This window comes from Pinus tabuliformis, chromosome 3_1 (assembly GCF_031772625.1).
Source record: "Pinus tabuliformis cultivar Carrire ecotype Pingquan chromosome 3_1, CPIR1, whole genome shotgun sequence".
Taxonomy (NCBI): Eukaryota; Viridiplantae; Streptophyta; class Pinopsida; order Pinales; family Pinaceae; genus Pinus; species Pinus tabuliformis.
The window spans coordinates 712,237,695-712,255,750 of NC_142301.1; the positions used below are offsets into that span (position 1 = coordinate 712,237,695).

The following is an 18,056-nucleotide window of genomic DNA, read 5'->3' on the forward strand; positions in this document are numbered from 1 at the left end:
CTTTTGTAAGGATTCTGTGGCCATTGTCTTATGGAATTGATTATGTCGTTCTCCATTCTGCATCTTCTTTGAAATCTGAAGCTCACCTTTTCCCATAACTGATTGGCTAGTGGGCATGTGTCCAGGAGGTGTTGGAGAGTTTCCTCATTTTGCTTGCAATTTTGACAGATGGAAGGGCCATGAAAGTTTCTGCTCCTTAGTTTGTCCCATGTGAGGATTCTTTTATGTCCAACCAACCAAAGGAAATAAGAGACTTTGGGCCAAGATCCAAGACCCCAAATTTTGCTCCATATTGGATCTGAAGGAGTGGTGATATTGCAAACGATTTTGTAAGCCTCTGAAGTGGTGAAGGTACCTTTTGGTTGGTATCCCCACCTAAGGATGTCGCTGCCTTCATCATGTCTGATGCTTCTTTTCCGTAACTCCTTCTCTAGCTCCTCAGCTTCCCGGAGATTTGTATTGAGAATCTGATTACCCTGTCGCCATTTTCTGAATCCGTGCTCCATCTCCTGCATCCAAAACTGTCGGATTGTTCCCTGTTGCTGCTCCTGCCTGTTGATTTCCTGAGACGGGTGAAGAACACTAGTGAGCTTTGGCATCTGGTTCCATGTATCTGTCCAAAATCTTGTCGTCCATTCGTTCCTTACTTCCCAGAAGCTGTGCTGCTGAATTAACTGAAAGTGTTGTTTGGCAACATTCCAGATTAGCGAACCCTTGTCAATAGGAGTGAATCTGATGAGCTCTTCCTGGGGTCTGTTATTGGCGTATTTGGCTGTCCATATTTTGACCCAAGGTTTTTCTGGGTTAGTGATCCACTGCCACCAAATTTTGGTGCTCATAATGGAGTTGTTGTGCTCTGGGTCTCTCTGCGCAATGCCGCCTTTGTCTTTGTGCATAAAGGCAGTGGTCCATTTAACAAGTGCCCATTTACGGTTAGTTGTCGAGCCGCCCCAAAGGAAGCCACGCTGAATGTTCCTGATTCTTTTTAACACCCACTTCGGCGCTGCAAGGATTGAGAACAGATAAAGAGGCATTGCCTGAAGGACTAACTTGATGAGCACCACACGATTGGCCAAATTCAAAGTTCTGTAAGTCCAGAGGTTAAGACGGGATTCAAGCTTCTCAATGAGAGTTCGCCAGGATGAGTGCTTTATGGCTGAAGCAGTTATGGGGGCTCCAAGATATTTGGAAGGAAGGGTAGCATTGGGAAATCCCAGGATACGAGTGACCGCCGTTTTGACAGATGGAGGGGTGTGAAAGAAGAAGATTTGCGATTTGGTGCAATTGACACTGGTGCCTGAGGCTTTAGAGAAATCATTGAGCAGGGTTTTTAAACATGAGGCTTCCTGGACAGATGGGTAGCCAAATAACATGGTGTCATCAACGAACTGCTGATGTGAGGTGGCAGGGGTGTTGTGGACAGAGAGACCTTTGATCTGATGAGAGTGGAGGGCATGTTTGATGTGACGACCTAGACCTTCAGCCATTAGTACAAAGAGGAAGGGGGAAAGGGGATCCCCCTGCCTGATTCCTCGGGATGGCTTGAAAGGGTGGGAGGGGATACCATTCACAAGGATGGAGAAGTGTGTGGAGGTAATTAGGCTCATGATCCATCGGATCCACATAGGGTAAAATCCAAAGGCTTTTAGCATTTGCTGAATGTAAGTCCAGCTAAGTTTATCAAACGCTTTAGAGAGATCCAGCTTGAGAATCATACCTTCCTGCTTTGATTGCTTGAGGGAGTGAATTATCTCGTGCGTGAGGATGATGCCATCCATGATCTGTCTTCCTTCCACGTACCCCGACTGTTCCGGAGAGATGAGCAGAGGCAAGAGGGGCTTTAACCGATTTGCTATGACTTTAGATTTGACTTTGTAAATGACGTTGCAGAGGGCGATTGGCCTGAATTTGTCAGGGGTGATTGAATCCTCCTCTTTAGGGATGAGGGCGATGAAGGTTGAATTGAGGGAAGGAAGCAGCCAGCGGAGGGCTCTTGATTCTTCTACTATTTGCCAAACCTCCAGTTTTATCATCTCCCGGAATTTGTGAAAGAACGTGGTGGTGAATCCATCTGGGCCAGGGGCTTTTCCTTCCTTGAGCTGGGACATTGCCTCATCTACCTCCTAGGAAAGAATAGGGTGAAGGAGAAGCTCATTATGCTCCTCTGTGATAAGTTTTGGCACATTGTTGGTTATTCTTTCAATAGCATGTCGCCTGTCTCCATCGGGCTCTTGGTGGTGGACATGTTTGAAGTGATTGAGGAGTTCCTCTTCAATTTCCTCATGCTTTTCTGCTTTAGCCCCTCCTTGCTTTTGTATGAAAGGTATGTTGTTGTGCATTCTTCTTTGAACCATGGTTCTGTGGAAGAATTTGGTATTACGCTCTCCTTCCTTCAACCATCTGATTCTGGATTTTTGCTTCCAATAGATTTCCTCCTGCTTTCTCCTTTCCTCAAGTTGGCTGTGGATGCGTCGTTCCTGTTCCAGAGTCTCCTCAGTGTGCCCCCCTGAGGTTATCTTTTGTTGGAGATCTGCCAGCTCCTAGTTTAGGTCTTGTTGCGCTTTAAAGATGTTTCCGAAGGTTTCCCTATTCCATTTCTTTAGATGGTTTTTTAAAAATCTGAGCTTCTGTTGGAACTGATACATCTTTGACCCTTCTGGCGGGATGAAGGATGTCCATGTAGTCTTGACAAAATATTTAAACTTTGGATGCGAGAGCCAGAACTCTTCGAAGCGGAAGGGTCTTCTGGTTAAGTTGCCTGGTCTTTGCCATTGGAGGGCAATCGGCCAGTGATCCGAACCTGTGTGCGCAAGTATTGCAGCTGATATATCTCCTCCGAGATGAACCGCATTGTCTGATATGAGGAAGCGATCCAGTTTGGAAGCTATTTGATGCTTACCAGCCCTACGATTTCTCCATGTGAAAGTACCATTACAGAACGGCATATCTATGAGAGATGTGTTCTGGATGAAGTCCTTGAAGTGGGTATATTCTTGTTCCATTCTGTTTCTTCCCTCGATCTTCTCCTCTAGCCTAGTAATCATGTTAAAATCTCCTCCAATGATCCATAGCGGGTGCCTCCTGTTATTGTTTAGAGCTTCTATAGTGTCGAGGAGTGCAATTTTCCTCCCTGTATCTTGCGGGAAGTATACATTTGATACGTTTCCATGAATATTAGTGCCTAGAATGTGGAAGTCTGCCTGGATGAGGTGATGTGAAGCGTGGAAGTCTGAAAGAGTTAACGCTTGTGTATTCCATGCTATAGCAAGCCCTCCTGAGGCTCCAGAGGCATCTACCGCCACCGAGCGACACCCTGGCCATGCTTTGGAGAGTATGTTGCCTAATGTGGAGCCGTTGCATTTGGTTTCCTGGAGAAAGCACAGTTGTGGTTTTTCCATTTTAATCATGTTTTTTAACATTCTAAGTTTTCCAGGGCTATTGAGCCCTCTTAGGTTCCATGATACTAGCTTCATGGTTCAACTATTAATGGAGGGTTTGTAGTACTTCGTCAACTTTGCATATCTGCCTGAGTCTACCAGGATTTTCCCAATCTCGATCATTCGCTGAAGATCTGTTCTTCTTCCTCTCTTTTTAGTGTCTTTTGGGGGAAGGCTTCCATCCCAATGACTTCCCGGCTGTATCCCCAGTTTATGCTGATGATAAGCCCTCGAAATGAACACTTCCAACTTGTTAAGTTGATTTTCTGATATACTATCATGTGCTTTCTTTTTGCATGCAAGTTCTAGTTCTAGAATGTCTAAGCCGTTCAGGTCTATGCTTTCTGGTTCTTCTTCCATCTGTTGCACTTGGCTGCTTCCTTCCATATTAATCTCTGAGCTTTGAGGGGGGTCTGTCTTTCCATCGACTTCCATGTCCTTGTGCTTCTCTGCCGTTTCTTTCTGCTCTTCTCTGCGGATAGCTGGAATGATGATGGGAGTTTGAAGTTTGGATGAGGAAGCTGAGGGAGGGGGATGGGAGGAGGAAGAAGGAGGAGCAGGGCTGGTATCGGGGATCTGGGGATGCTCATCTGAGGTTTGAGCAAGAATCTCAAAGCTGTTCTTAGTAGCTGAGCCATGGGTATTATTTTGTTGGGGTTTGTTCCCATTTGAGGGCTTTCTGTTCGATCGCTTTCGACTAGGGGCTTTGGTGAAGCCGTCCTGGGCTAGGGTTTCAGAGGGATCAGGAGTATTGGCTTTGGCATTCAGAGGGCAGTCCCTGAATAGATGCCCTAGAGCATGGCATTTTCTGCAGCGAAAGGGGACGTGTTCATAGTCTAGAGGTTGAATCCACTCTTCATCACGGTGGGAGAGACTTACTGATTCTGGCAGAGCTTCATTCAGGTGCATGAAGACGCATATGCGGGCATAGGAAGTGTATCTGCGCAATTTTTTTTCTTCTGCCGCCTTGATATATTCCCCCAATCCATTTCCTATATCCTTGAGAATGTCTTCGTCCCAATATTCATCTGGAAGAGAGTACATTCTGATCCAAACGGGCGCCCAGGTGAGATCTTCCTTATCTGGGTTAAATCTTGGTATCCATTCCCTCAAATACAGACCCGCTGAGTTAAAAAAGTAGGGCCCTGCTCCCAAAATCCTGTATTTGTCCTCAAGACAGAAGAAAATCGCGGTGAAGAAGCCTTTCGGCCCTAGCTGCAGAGTAACATCTCCTTTGGGTTTCCATTTCGCCGCTATCCAACCGTATAGGGCTTTTTCTGTCGGCCAAAACCCTATAAACTTCCCAATAAGGGCATGATCCCTCATGTATTCTATTCGCCTGTCAATCTTGTGCCCCGGCAGCTCTATTCAGGGTCGTTCTTTGGCTATAGGCCTGCATGTTGTCGAGGATACTCTCAGTTCTTCTACTGGTTTTTCCCCTCCATCTTGTATGTCTCTGGCTTTGTCCTTCCGCCCACCTATCTCCTTGTTTCCGTGCTGCTGCCTTTTCTCTTTATTTAAAATCTCCTTATCGACAGATCCAAAAATGACTGTCTGCTCAGGACCTTGCTACGAAGGAGAGGGCTCTGACACCCTCCCCTGAGGAGGATCCATTGTGTTACTCTAGTGTCCTGCAGCGCTGTTGTGATGCAAGTGATTCCGTCCAGCCCGTGAATGGTTCCAGTGCTGCGCAGTCTGCGCCGTTGCAGTTTTCCTCAGAACCCTAGTTCGCGCTCCAGTCGGTCTACAACCCATAGGAATAATATTAAACACAAGGAATTAATATTATAAACTGAAGTGATATAAACCCTAAAATAAGCATTAAACCCTACGATTAATATTACAAACCTTAACATTAACATTATAAACTTATGTGAATAAAAACCCAAGTGACAATATTAAAAAACCAAGGGATTTTAAACCCAAGGGAATAACATTAAACCTTAGGATTAATATTAAATCGTAGGAACATAAACCCTAAGATTAATAAACCCAAAGGATTAATACTATAAACCCAAGGAATTATAAACTTAAGGGATTAACATTAAATCCTAAGATTAATATTATAAACCATAGGATTAATATTAAACCCTAGGAATATAAATCCTATGATTAATATTAGAAACCCTAGGATCAATATTATAAAACAAAGGGAATAATAAACCCATTGGATTAATATTAAAAACGTGAGGGATTATAAACTCAAGGGAATAACATTAGACCCTAGGATTAATACTAAACCATAGGAATATAAACCCTAAGATTAATATTATAAACCTTAGTATTAATGTTATAAGCCCAAAGCCCAAGATATTAATACTACAAATCCAAGGAATTAATAAACCTAATGGATTAATATTATAAACTTAAGGGATTATAAAGCAAGGGGGATAATTATAAACTCAAGGGATTGATAAACCCAAATGGTTTATATTAAAAACCCAAGGGATTAATAGTAAACCCTAAGATTAATATTATAAACCCTAATACTACAAATCATAAACCCAATATTAAACTTTAATATTATAAACCAAATATTAAAAGGCCCTAATATTATAAACCTTGTATTAAATCCAAGTTTTGTAATGCAACAATGTGACATTGAATAAGTTACAATGTAATATAACATTGTGACAATGATTGTTAGACTTATTTTCATATTGAGACAATGTTTGTCATAATGTGATGTTGGATACATTTTTGTACCATTCAAATGTAACAATATTAAACCCTTGATATTATAAGCCCAAGGGCCTAATAAACCCAATGTATTAATACTAAATATCCAAGGGATTATAAACCCAAGCAAATAATACCAAACTCAAGGAATTAATATTATAAACCATAGGGATATAGACCGTATAGTAAGTATTATAAACCCTAAAATAAACATTAAACCCAGAGATTCATGTCATGAACCTTATTATTAATATTATAAACCCAATGGATTAATAAGCCCAAGGGCTTAATATTAAAAACCCAAGGCAATAAAATTAAACCCTAGGAATATTAACCTTAAAATCAATAAACCCAAGGGATTAATATTGTAAAACATAGGCTTAATATTAAACCCTAGGAATATAGACCCTATAATTAATACTATGAACCCAAGGAATTTATATTACAAACCCAATAGATTGTAAACCCAAGGGATTTATATTAAACCCTAGGATTGATATTATAAACCTTATCAATTATATTATGCCCTAAGAATATGAACCCTTACATTAATAAACCCAAGGGATTGATATTATAAACGAAAGGCGCTAATAAAATCAAGGGATTAATTCTAAAAACCCAAAGGATTAATGTTATAAACCCAAGGTATATAAACCCTAAGATAAATATTATAAATCATAAAATAAACATTGTTGACCATGGTTAATTTTCATATTGAGACAATATTTGTCACAATGTGACGTTGGACCATGGTTGATAAACCCAAGGGATTTATATTAAACTCTAGGATTGATATTATAAAGATTATCAATAGTATTATGGCCTAAGAATATGAACACTTACATTAATAAACCCAAGGGATTGATATTATAAACCGAAGACACTAATAAAATCAAGGGATTAATTCTAAAAACCCCAAAACCCAGAGGATTAATATTATAAACCCAAGGTATATAAACCCTAAGATAAATATTATAAATCGTAAAACAAACATTGTTTACCTTGGTTGACTATGATTGATTTCCATATTGAGAGAATATTTTTGATAATGTGACATTGGACCATGGTTCACAATGGATGATTTTCATATTGACAATATTTGTCACAATGCGATGTTGGACCATGGTCGACCATGGTTGTGACAATGTGACATTGGACCATGAGACAATCTTTGCCACAATGTGACCATGGCTATTCATGATCATTGACCATGATTGACCATGGTTTATTTTTGTATTGATTAAATCTTTGCCACAACGTGATGACCATGGTTGGTAATGATTAACCTTGGTCGACCATGGTTGATGATGGTTGACCAGGGTTGATTTTTGTATTGAGACAGTATTTGTCACAATTTGATGTTGAAGCAAGGTTGACGATGATTGTCCATTGATTGATTTTAATATTTACCATGATTAACCATGATTGATTTTCATTTTGAGACAATCTTTATCACAATGCGACATTTGACTATGGTTGATTGTGATTAAATATTGTTGACCATGGTTGATTTTCATATTGAGACAATATTTGTTACAATGTCACGTTGAACCATTGTTGAACATCATTGATGATGGTTGAACATGGTAGATTTTCATATTGAGACAATCGTTGTCACAATTTGACATTGGAACCTTATTGACCATAGTTGACCTTGATTATAAACCGAAGGGATTTATATTAAACCCTATGATTAATATTGTAAACCCTATGAATAATATTCTACCCTAGGAATATGAACTCTTAGATTAATAAACCCAAGGAATTGATATTATAAACCAAAGGGACTAATAAAATCAAGGGATTAACACTAAAAACCCATGGGAATAATACTAAACCCAAGGATTTAATATTATAAACATAATGTATATAAACCCTAAGGTAAATATTAGAAACCCTAAAATAAACATGGTTAGCCATTATCAACCATGGTTGATTTTCATATTGACGCAATATTATAAACCCAATGGATTATAACCCAAGAGCTTTGAATTGAACCCTAAGATTAATATTATAAATATTGTGAATAATATTATATCCTAGGAATATGAACCCTTAGATTAATAAAACCAAGGGATTGATATCATAAATGCAAGGGATTGATAAACCCAACAGATTATAAACCCATGGGAATAATATTAAACACAAGGAATTAATATTATAAACCGAAGGGATATAAACACTAAAATAAACAGTAAACCCTAAGATTAATATTATAAACCTTAAGATTAACATTATAAACATATGCGATTAATAAACCCAAGGGATTAATTTTAAAAATCCAAGGGAATAACATTAAACCTTAGGATTAAATCCTAGGAACATAAATCCTAAGATTGATAAACCCAAAGGATTAATACGATAAACCCAAGGGATTATAAACTTAAGGGACTAACATTAAACCATAACATTAATATTATAAACAATAAGCTTAACATTAAACCCTATGATTAATATTAGAAACCCTAGGATCAATATTATAAACCCAAGGGATTAATAAACTCATTGTATTAATATTACCATGATTCATTTTCATATTGAGACAATCGTTGTTACAATGTGACATTGGACCATGGTTGACCATGAATGCCCATGGTTGACGATGGTTGAACGTGGTTGATTTTCATATTGAGACAATCTTTGTCACAATGTGACATTGGCCACTCGTTAACCATGGTCGACCAAGATTATAAACCGAAGGGATTTATATTAAACCATGGGATTAATATTATAAACCCTATGAATAATATTATAGCCTAGGAATATATGAACCCTTAGATTAATAAACCCAAGGGATTGATATTATAAACCAAAGGGACTAATAAATACAAGGGATTAACACTAAAAACCCAAGGGATTATAAACTCGAGGGAATAATATTAAACCCAAGGATTTAATATTATAAACCCAATGTATATAAACCCTAAGATAAATATTATAAACCCTAAAATAAACACGGTTGACCATTATTAACCATGGTTAATTTTCATATTGACACAATATTTGTCACAATGCGACGTTGGACCATGGTTGACCATGGTTGATTTTCATATTGAGATAATATTTGTCACAATGTGATTTCACACCATGGTTGACCAAGGTTGATTATGATATTGAGACAAACTTTGTCACCATAGTTGGACCATAGTTGACCATGGATGACCATGGTTGTGATAATGTGATGTTGGACCAAGAGACAATATTCATCACAATATGACCATGGTTGACCATGATTGACCATGATTATTTAATGTTATTAATATTAGTAATTAATGTTAAAATTAATATTTGTAAATATTAATATTGGTATTCATCTTAATTAATATTAACATTAATATTAATATTAAAATTAATGTTAATAAATAATATTAAAACATTATTTATATAAACGTTAATGATATTAATGTTGAAATATATTAATTAATATTAATATTTTTTTTGGTAAGTCAACACCCATAGGGGGATTGGAACCACGTATCACATGGAGTGCCTTAATAGTGCACCCTTTGCAGTCAAACCAAGGCCCGTCACCGCTAATTAATATTAATATTAATAATATTAAAAAACTAAAATAATATTAAAAAATAACATTAGTAAACTAAAATTTATTAATATTATTGTTAATACTAAATGTTATTAAGATTATTTATAGTAATAATTTTAATGTCATTAATAATATTAATAACATTAATTAAATATTGTTAAATTTAATATTGCAATTTAAAAGTTATTAACAATATAATGCTATTATATTAACAATTTCAAAAATTTATTATGATTAATAATATTACTAATATTAATATTCTAAACATAATTCACATTGTATATTAATTCTTTAACTAATAATAGTGATTATTAATATCATTTAATGTTATTAATATTAATCATTGACATTAAAATTAACATTTAGAAATATTAATAATAATAAAAGTAATATCAATATTCATATTTATATTAATTGATATTAATATTAATAATTAACATGTAGATTAATATTAATTTAATATATTAAATTAAAATTAAAATTAATAATAATAATGTTAAAAATTAATATCAATAAGTAATATTAAATCTTAATATTAAAATATTATTAATCTTAATAGTCATTAATAATGTTAATAATATTAATGTTTCAAAATAATTAATATTACTTTTATATAATAACTAATATAAACTCTTTGATCCTGTATCAATACAGCAATGAGCTTTCTGATGAGATAGAGACGTTTCCCTCATTCTCAGGACCCTCGTGTTCAGTAGCCACTCACCCAGAGGTCACCTCCTCCTGGCCAGCTTTCCAAACCCCTCCTCCACTGTCGTCGACCCAAAATCTTGTGGTTTGCTCCGAAGGCCCCAATCTTGCCGACTCCTATTCAAGTTTTGCTTCATTCCCACTATCAACAAGCTCTCACAACCCCTCTATGGCTCCCCTCGGCGAATCCTTGTTTCCCTCAGTTGGGATCCCCTCGGCGAATCCTTGTTTCCCTCAGTTGGGATCCCCTCGGCTTTGATTTCCTCCCCCCCTCCATTAGGCAGCTTTACTATGATTCTGCCAATTTCCAGAGCTTTTCCTGTGGGGCCCTCCTCTGAGCCTACGAACCCTAACCCTCCCATAAACCCTCCTTCGAGAGGTCCTTCGCAGGCTCATTTTGATGCAGGGTTTAGGCCAAGCAAGAAGCAGAGGTGTATAAGACCTAAAGCACAAGAAGCATTTCTTAGCTGGGGTGAGGAAATCTAGATGGGAGATTTTATGGAAACAACAAACAGGGTTCTAGTATGCAGAGTACGAGGAAGAAATTATACAACAGCCAAGTTGAACCAATGGATAGCCGAAATATGGGTACATCATCTGGCTGACCTCCCCTTTGTACAAACCTTTGTGAGGGGATGGTTTGCGTTAAGATTCACAAGGGTAGAGCACACAAATTAGGTCCTTTCATCAGTATGGCATATTGAACAGGCTCCTATGCTTTTGCGCAGATGGAATCCCCTCTTTGATCCAGAGAGAGAGCATCTTGGAGCAAGCCCTCTCTAAGTGCGTCTACCAGGACTTCCCCTACAGTTCTGGTCTGAGGATGTATTTGGGTGCATTGGGAATACCCTAGGCACATACCTGGATCATGACAAAGCCTATATGTTAACTGGTATGATGGCTTATGCAAGGATCTTGGTACACTTAGATACCAAGGAGAGATTACAAGAGCACAATACTCTCCAACGGAGAAATTTAACAAGGTTGCAGATTTGGGATTACGAAGGGGTGCCTTTCCAATGCAGAAGATGCCATAATGTTGGTCACCTCTTTTGGGACTGCCCTCTCAACAATAGGGCAAAGGCTAGAGAGGCTGGCAAGGCACCGCCATCAAGGAATCATCAATCACAAGAGGAGCTTCCACCCTCTGGAGAGGCAGAGACCCATGCTAACCCTGAAGCAGCCAAGGAGACACCTACCAAGGAGGCCTCGAAGAAGTGTGCCAAAACACCTCATTGGCCTCCCTCTCCTCCACTCACTAGGGCTAGGGCAGTTGCTAGGGCTGCGGTTTCTTCAGGTAAGAGCTCTTCCATCCCCTGCACTTCCCATAATTACGCTCTGTCTAAAAGTATTTCTCTCTCTGCAATTGCTAATTTTAAGGTCAATGAAGGTCTTTCTCAGTCTCCCATCTCTGTGACTTGTCCCCTCCTTTCCACCTCCCCCTCTGACTCTATTATCCCTCCTTCCCTCTCGGAGCTCCCCCCCACCCTTTCCCATGCTCCTGAGATAGCCCCCCCCCCTCCCCGTTACCTGACTCAATCCAAGGCGAAGTCTCTTGTCCCAAACCTTTTAGGTATAGGTCTCGATTTGACCCACTTTCCTCCAAAGCTTCCTCACGGTCATCCCTCTTCACTGTCCATAGCAAAAATGCAAGCCAGGGAGGATATAGCTTCAGGGAGACAAAAGACCATTCAAAGGGCTCTTAGAGCATTGAACGCCCTGGCAAAATCCCCCCCCGTGAAGGTTCTCTCTTTCAACTGTAGACTGATAGCTAAGCCCGATAAAAAATTATCTTTTTGAAGACTGATCATGGCTGACCCAGTTGATGTAATTTTCTTGCAAGAACCTTGTGTAGTGCTGAAGCTATCTCCCGCTTACTTGAATCGATGCTCCCGGGATGGTCTTTTCAGGCCCTAGATGCATCTGGAAGATCAAGAGGCATTGCTCTAGGATTTAATACCCGGTCCATCAACCTTATTAATTGCTGGGGCGGCCCTGGGCATATTGGGGCAGATCTATTCTTAGCCAACCTGGGCACTGAGATTAGGCTTATTAATGTGTATGGGCCATGCCATCATAGGCCTGAATTCTAGGAAAATCTTCTGAGCTCTGATATTTTTTGGAAGGACCACTTAATTCTGGGAGGGGACCTCAACTTCTCCTTAGGCCACTCAGAATCCTGGGGTCATCATGCCCAGTCCGACCCCCAATCAGATTTCTTTGAGAACATCTTGGAAGCTCATAGTCTAGTAGACATTTCGTTAGCAAAATTGCATCCTACGTAGAGGAATAATAGAGCTGGGGAAGACAACCTAGCCGAAAGACTTGATTGTTTCCTTCTTAAGGAAGGCCTTCTAAGCATAGGGCTCAATCTCAGATAGTGGGTGGGTTCTGAAGGACTATCAAATCATCTGCCTATCTACATTGAAATCAGAGTGAGGATTGATAAGCCTAAGGATCCTTTTAAATTCAACTCTTCCTAGCTAAAAGATGCATCCTATGCTCACTTGGTCACGAACTTATGGAAGGCCCATCCCCCTAATGTTAGAGGGCATGTTGCAGAGGGTTTTGTGCATAACTTAAAAGAACTAAAGAAACTCTCTAAAATAGAGTTCAGGATGACAAAACCCTAAGGGAGACTGAAGCTGAGATTGTTGATTTTGAGAATAATCAGGGAGGAGTTTTCACCTCACTTGAAGATAAGGATAAGCTCACATCCTTATATGCTTCTAGAGGCAAAATATTAAACGATAGAGAAGAGTGATGATAACACGAAATTCTATCATAAATTTTCAAATGGGCAGAAAGCATCCAATACCATTTGGCAGCTCCTAAATGAGAATGGGAACCCTATAAATACCTTCCCTCAGCTTTCATCTTTGGCAACATCTCACTTTAAGCAAATTAACAGAGCACCCAATAATGCCACCCTAGTTGAAATCATTCGAGTAGCTTAGCTCTTTCCCCGTTTTGTGGATCAAGAGGAGGCATTGGAGTTGGTAAAGGAAGTTTCTATGGGAGAGCTAGAGGCCACCCTCAAATGTTTCAAGAGAGACAAGAGCCCAGGACCAGATGGCTGGCCAGTGGAATTCTATCTGGCTTTCTTTGAGACATTAGGTCCAGATCTCCTCAAGGTCATTGAGGATTCCAGGAGCAATGGAAAGATTTATGAAGCCTTCAACTCCACTTTTGTTGCCCTCATACCCAAATCTGAAAACCTGGCCTTGTTTGATGATTTTCAGCCCATTTCTCTGTGTAATTGTATCTACAAAATCATAGCCAAGATCATAGCCAACCAATTGCAGCCTCTCATATCCTCCCATATCTCACCTGAGCAATTTGCCTTCCTTCAAGATTGACATATCCATGAGGCAGTTGGAACAAAATAGGAGGTACTGCACACTCTTCATACTAAGAAAATGAAAGGTATGATACCCAAGGTTGATCTCTCAAAATCTTTTGACAGAGTAAGTTGGTTCTCCTTAAGAATTCTTTTAACACATATAGGGTTCCCTTTTGACTTCATCAAATGGATTTTGTGTTGTATCTCTAATATACCTTTCCATGTCTTGGTAAATGGAGTGGCTTCTCCATTTTTTTCACTCAGAAGGAGGCCTTAGACAAGGATGCTCCTTATCCCCATTGCTCTTCCTGCTCATCATGGAAGGACTCAGCAGGCTCATCAAAGAAGAACATTTCAGAGGCAGACTCCATGGGATCAAAATCACAGAAGGATGCATTCTGACTCATTTGTTATTTGTGGATGATGTCTTGATCTTCCTTAATGGAGGTATAGGGGATCTGACTACCCTGAAGAACTCTTTCTCCCTATTTCAAACTGTTATAGGTATGATTGTCAATAGTAACAAGTCCACAATGACAACTCCCGGTTATTCGCCTCATGAAATTCATTATGCCCTCCAACAGTTCAACTTCACCTTGCTAAGAATGGAGGAAGGGCTTAGATACTTGGGATACAAGTTAAAACCCCTAGGATACAGAATAGCACACTGGATATGGCTAATAGCAAAACTGGAAAAAAGGCTTAATATCTAATATCACAAGTACTTATCCAAGGCAGGCAGATTAACACTTATAAAAGCAGTATTGGAGGCTACTCCGGTGTATTGGATGGCTCTAGCTTGGATACCGAGGGGCATTCTCTCTAGGATACAAACCCTTTGCAATTGGTTTCTCTGGAAGGGCAAACAACCTGGCAGAATTTTTGCCTAGGTTAAATGGGATGCTCTCTCTATTCCAAAGAAATGGGGAGGCTTGGGTATCAAGAAGCTGGAGGAATTTTCCTTAGCCTTAGTAGCAAAGCTTGGCCAGCAGCTCATTGCCTCAAACAGTCTATGGACAAGGGTGGCCACCTCCAAATACATTGCACCTCTTAATGTGATGGACTGGCTAAGACAACCCTCAAGATTTAACACAGGGATATCAGAAATCTAGAAGGCAATGCTAAAATATCTTGAGATCATTAGATCTAGCCTCACATGGAGAATTCAAGATGGCAACACTGTGAGGATCGGGGAGGATCCCTAGATTGGTTGCGGAAATTCCCACAGACTGCCCCTCGAGCTTAAAGCCTACCTCAATGAAGCGAGAATTACTCATATTAGGCATATTGCGAACCCTGAACATACCTCTTTGCTTCAACATGCCTGGAAATCAGCTCAAAGCTTTCTTATTCCTCAGCAATGGGAACAGATTTGGGTCGACTACACAGCGGCCTTAACAGAAGCTCATATCATAATTATAGAAGGGGAGGACAAGATAATATGGGCACTCACAAAGTCTGGGAGATACTCTCCTAAGGATGGTTATCTGGTCTAAGCTAAAGCACATAAACCACAAGATATCGAGTATTGGTGGAAACATTTATGGAAGCTCAAAGCCCGCCCCAGGACTCGACTTCTCATGTGGACAATTTTTAAAAACAAGACCCCTACGGGTGATAACCTCCTTAAGCGTGCACAACATGGTGCATTCTGGTGTTGTCTATGCAAGTGCAACAATGAAACCGTGGACCACCTTTTTCTGGAATGTCAGGTCGCTAAAGACCTCTGGAGCTCAACATCATCGACTATTTACCCCCAGATCAGATAGCAGGGTTTGTCTATTCAGGAGGCCTAGACAAATTGGTGGACTATAGCAACCCCAATTAAAAGTAGAAATCTCCCCCTTCTTATATGTTGGGCACTTTGGATAGCTCGCAACAATCTCATCTTTCAAAATATTTCACCTCACTGGGCCTCCATTTCGGCTCGCATTGTGCATGACTACAACACCATTCCTGATGAGGAAGACATCCATCGGCCCCGAACCATTGTCCCTAAAACCATCAACCATCTGCTTCCTTGGGCTTTCTTTGATGGATCTACACAAGAGTTTTCCTGTGGCGGTGGGGCCTTATTGTTTTTATCTGATTCATATTTCTATAAATTGCAAATGGGCCTTGGAAGAGGCACAAACAACTATGTTGAACTATCCATAGTGAAATTCCTCGTATAATTTGCATTGGAAAAACATTGTAGATACCTTCAGCTATTTGGTGACTCAAAAGTTTTATGTGATTGGATAAATAAAAATCAATTTGTTCTGCTTTCTCTCTGAGACAGGCCTTGGACGAGGCACATCGACTTATCAGTCATTTTGACTTATTTGTATGCCATCACATTTACAGGGAACGAAATTCAGTTGCGGATCTCTTATCCAAAGAAGTTGCGGTCAGGCCTCACAGCACCTGGATGATCTAGGAATAGAGGGATGACTCTCATTGCCAGTTTTATCATCGGTTGTTCATATATATAACAGAATAAATGGCTCACAGGGAACCTAGTTATATGTTTTTATTGCTATCATCTATAAACATTCATATATGTTTTTAAATTATCAGATATACAACTGACATGTACTCTCTTTTTTTCCCATGGAAAAATTTGTAATTTCATTCATAGTGAAAAATCACATTTTGTAGATGCATGTGCATATTCAGCAACTATCAATGACATGACTATCATCATCCAGAGTAGCAATGTTTAGTTGGAAAAAAAAACTACAAAAAAAACTAGTTACCTTTGATCCACGCAGGGAGGTAACAGACCAAAATATACTGAGATAATCATGTAATGTGAACACTGTCCAACAGTGCAATATATACAAAAAAAAGAATTGTAAATATATCATATGCTCTAGTCAATATTGTCCATAAAAGACCTATGATAGTATTCATAATATTCTTCTGCAATCTGTTCGTGGATCAAACAGATTCCCGACTCCCGGAGCGCAACTTCTTTGGATAGATGATCTGCAACTGTGTTCCACTCCCTAAAATGGGAATGTCTCCGCATCAAATAGCCCACCCTTCAGAAATGGTCTATGGAATAGAGTGTTCCCCGCTACCTCCGAAGCCCCTCGAACCATCCCTGTGATCTGTTGCTACAATTTTAACCGACTCTACCATCTCAAACCGCAGGAAGATTAGCAATTGGACGGAAGCCTTCTCTAGACCAAGTTGTAGCAGAGCAGCAAGAAACCCATAAATGACAACAACCTAACATGTACTCTTTGCTAAGAGTAATTTTTATTTAACTTTTTGTTGAACTCTACTAGAAGAACTATGAGTAATTAATAATCTTGATCTAAGAAATACCAGTCAAAGCCATTTGGCAAACCTAGCAATGGCACGAGGTCATGGGCATTTCACTTATATTTTTAATGTCATTTTCTTCGATTTTATTTAGCGTGAACATGAGGGAGTTACATAAGCCAAGTCCCATATCAATGTTTCTTTGTGAAAACGTAATTTTCTTGTATTTTATTTGGGGCGCATACATAATTTTCTTGTATTTTATTTGGGGTGCATACATAACCTAGGTGCCACGTTGCAATTGCTAATTGTTTTTATTTTGTAATGCAGGAGGATGCAATTTTTTGGAATTTGCTTTTAATGATAACTAGAGAGAATTCCAAAAGCTCAAATGCCAAGTTGCTAACAATGATGGAGGATGGAGGACTTTTCATAATTATAGCATCATGTTATTTCTTATTGATGGTTAATGATGATACGAGACTATTAATTAGTGGTATAGTAAGTTTTAATTTTAATGTTGCAATTTGATTCATTTTCTATATCGTTGCACTCTTTGTTAATCTCTATAGCTGTCAATTAATAAATGGTATAGTAAATTTTTAATCATGTTTTGTAAAAAATTAATTTAAGTATGGTTTAAATATGTGATTTAGATATGCAAGGAAGTTAGTAATGTGAATTGTATTCATTGATCTAATGGCAACCACCAGAATATACTAGCATCGTTCCCAAGAATATACTAGCATCTTTGATGAGAATATACTAACATCTTTAAATTTAATCCATGTGATCAAAATTTTTAATTAATAAAATCATTAAAATACCCGATTCCAATAAAAAGGAAGCCTATCGACATAATAACTGGCATATCCAGCCAGATCGGTTTACATAATTCTACATCAACCAATCCCGTGGTTAACAACCACATTCAAATCCATTCAAATCCAGATTTAAATATTCATATTCTATCCTAACACACAGAAGTAAACCAAACAACTCAAAATTTCCGTGTTTAGCCCACTTGGGAGTTATTTTTAAGATCACCCAAAGCCATAAAACTTCGCCAAAATGTAAAGGTATGTCATCTTGA

General features: G+C 38.9%; 1 protein-coding gene across 1 annotated transcript; it reads right to left on the reverse strand.

The window, feature by feature from the left end:
- Positions 1-2,540: 2,540 nt before the first annotated feature.
- On the reverse strand, positions 2,541-3,398 carry LOC149189224 (uncharacterized). Its single transcript, XM_089410153.1, has one exon. The coding sequence runs from the start codon at positions 3,396-3,398 to the stop codon at positions 2,541-2,543; it is 858 nt and encodes a 285-aa protein (XP_089266279.1).
- Between the last annotated feature and the right edge of the window lie 14,658 nt (positions 3,399-18,056).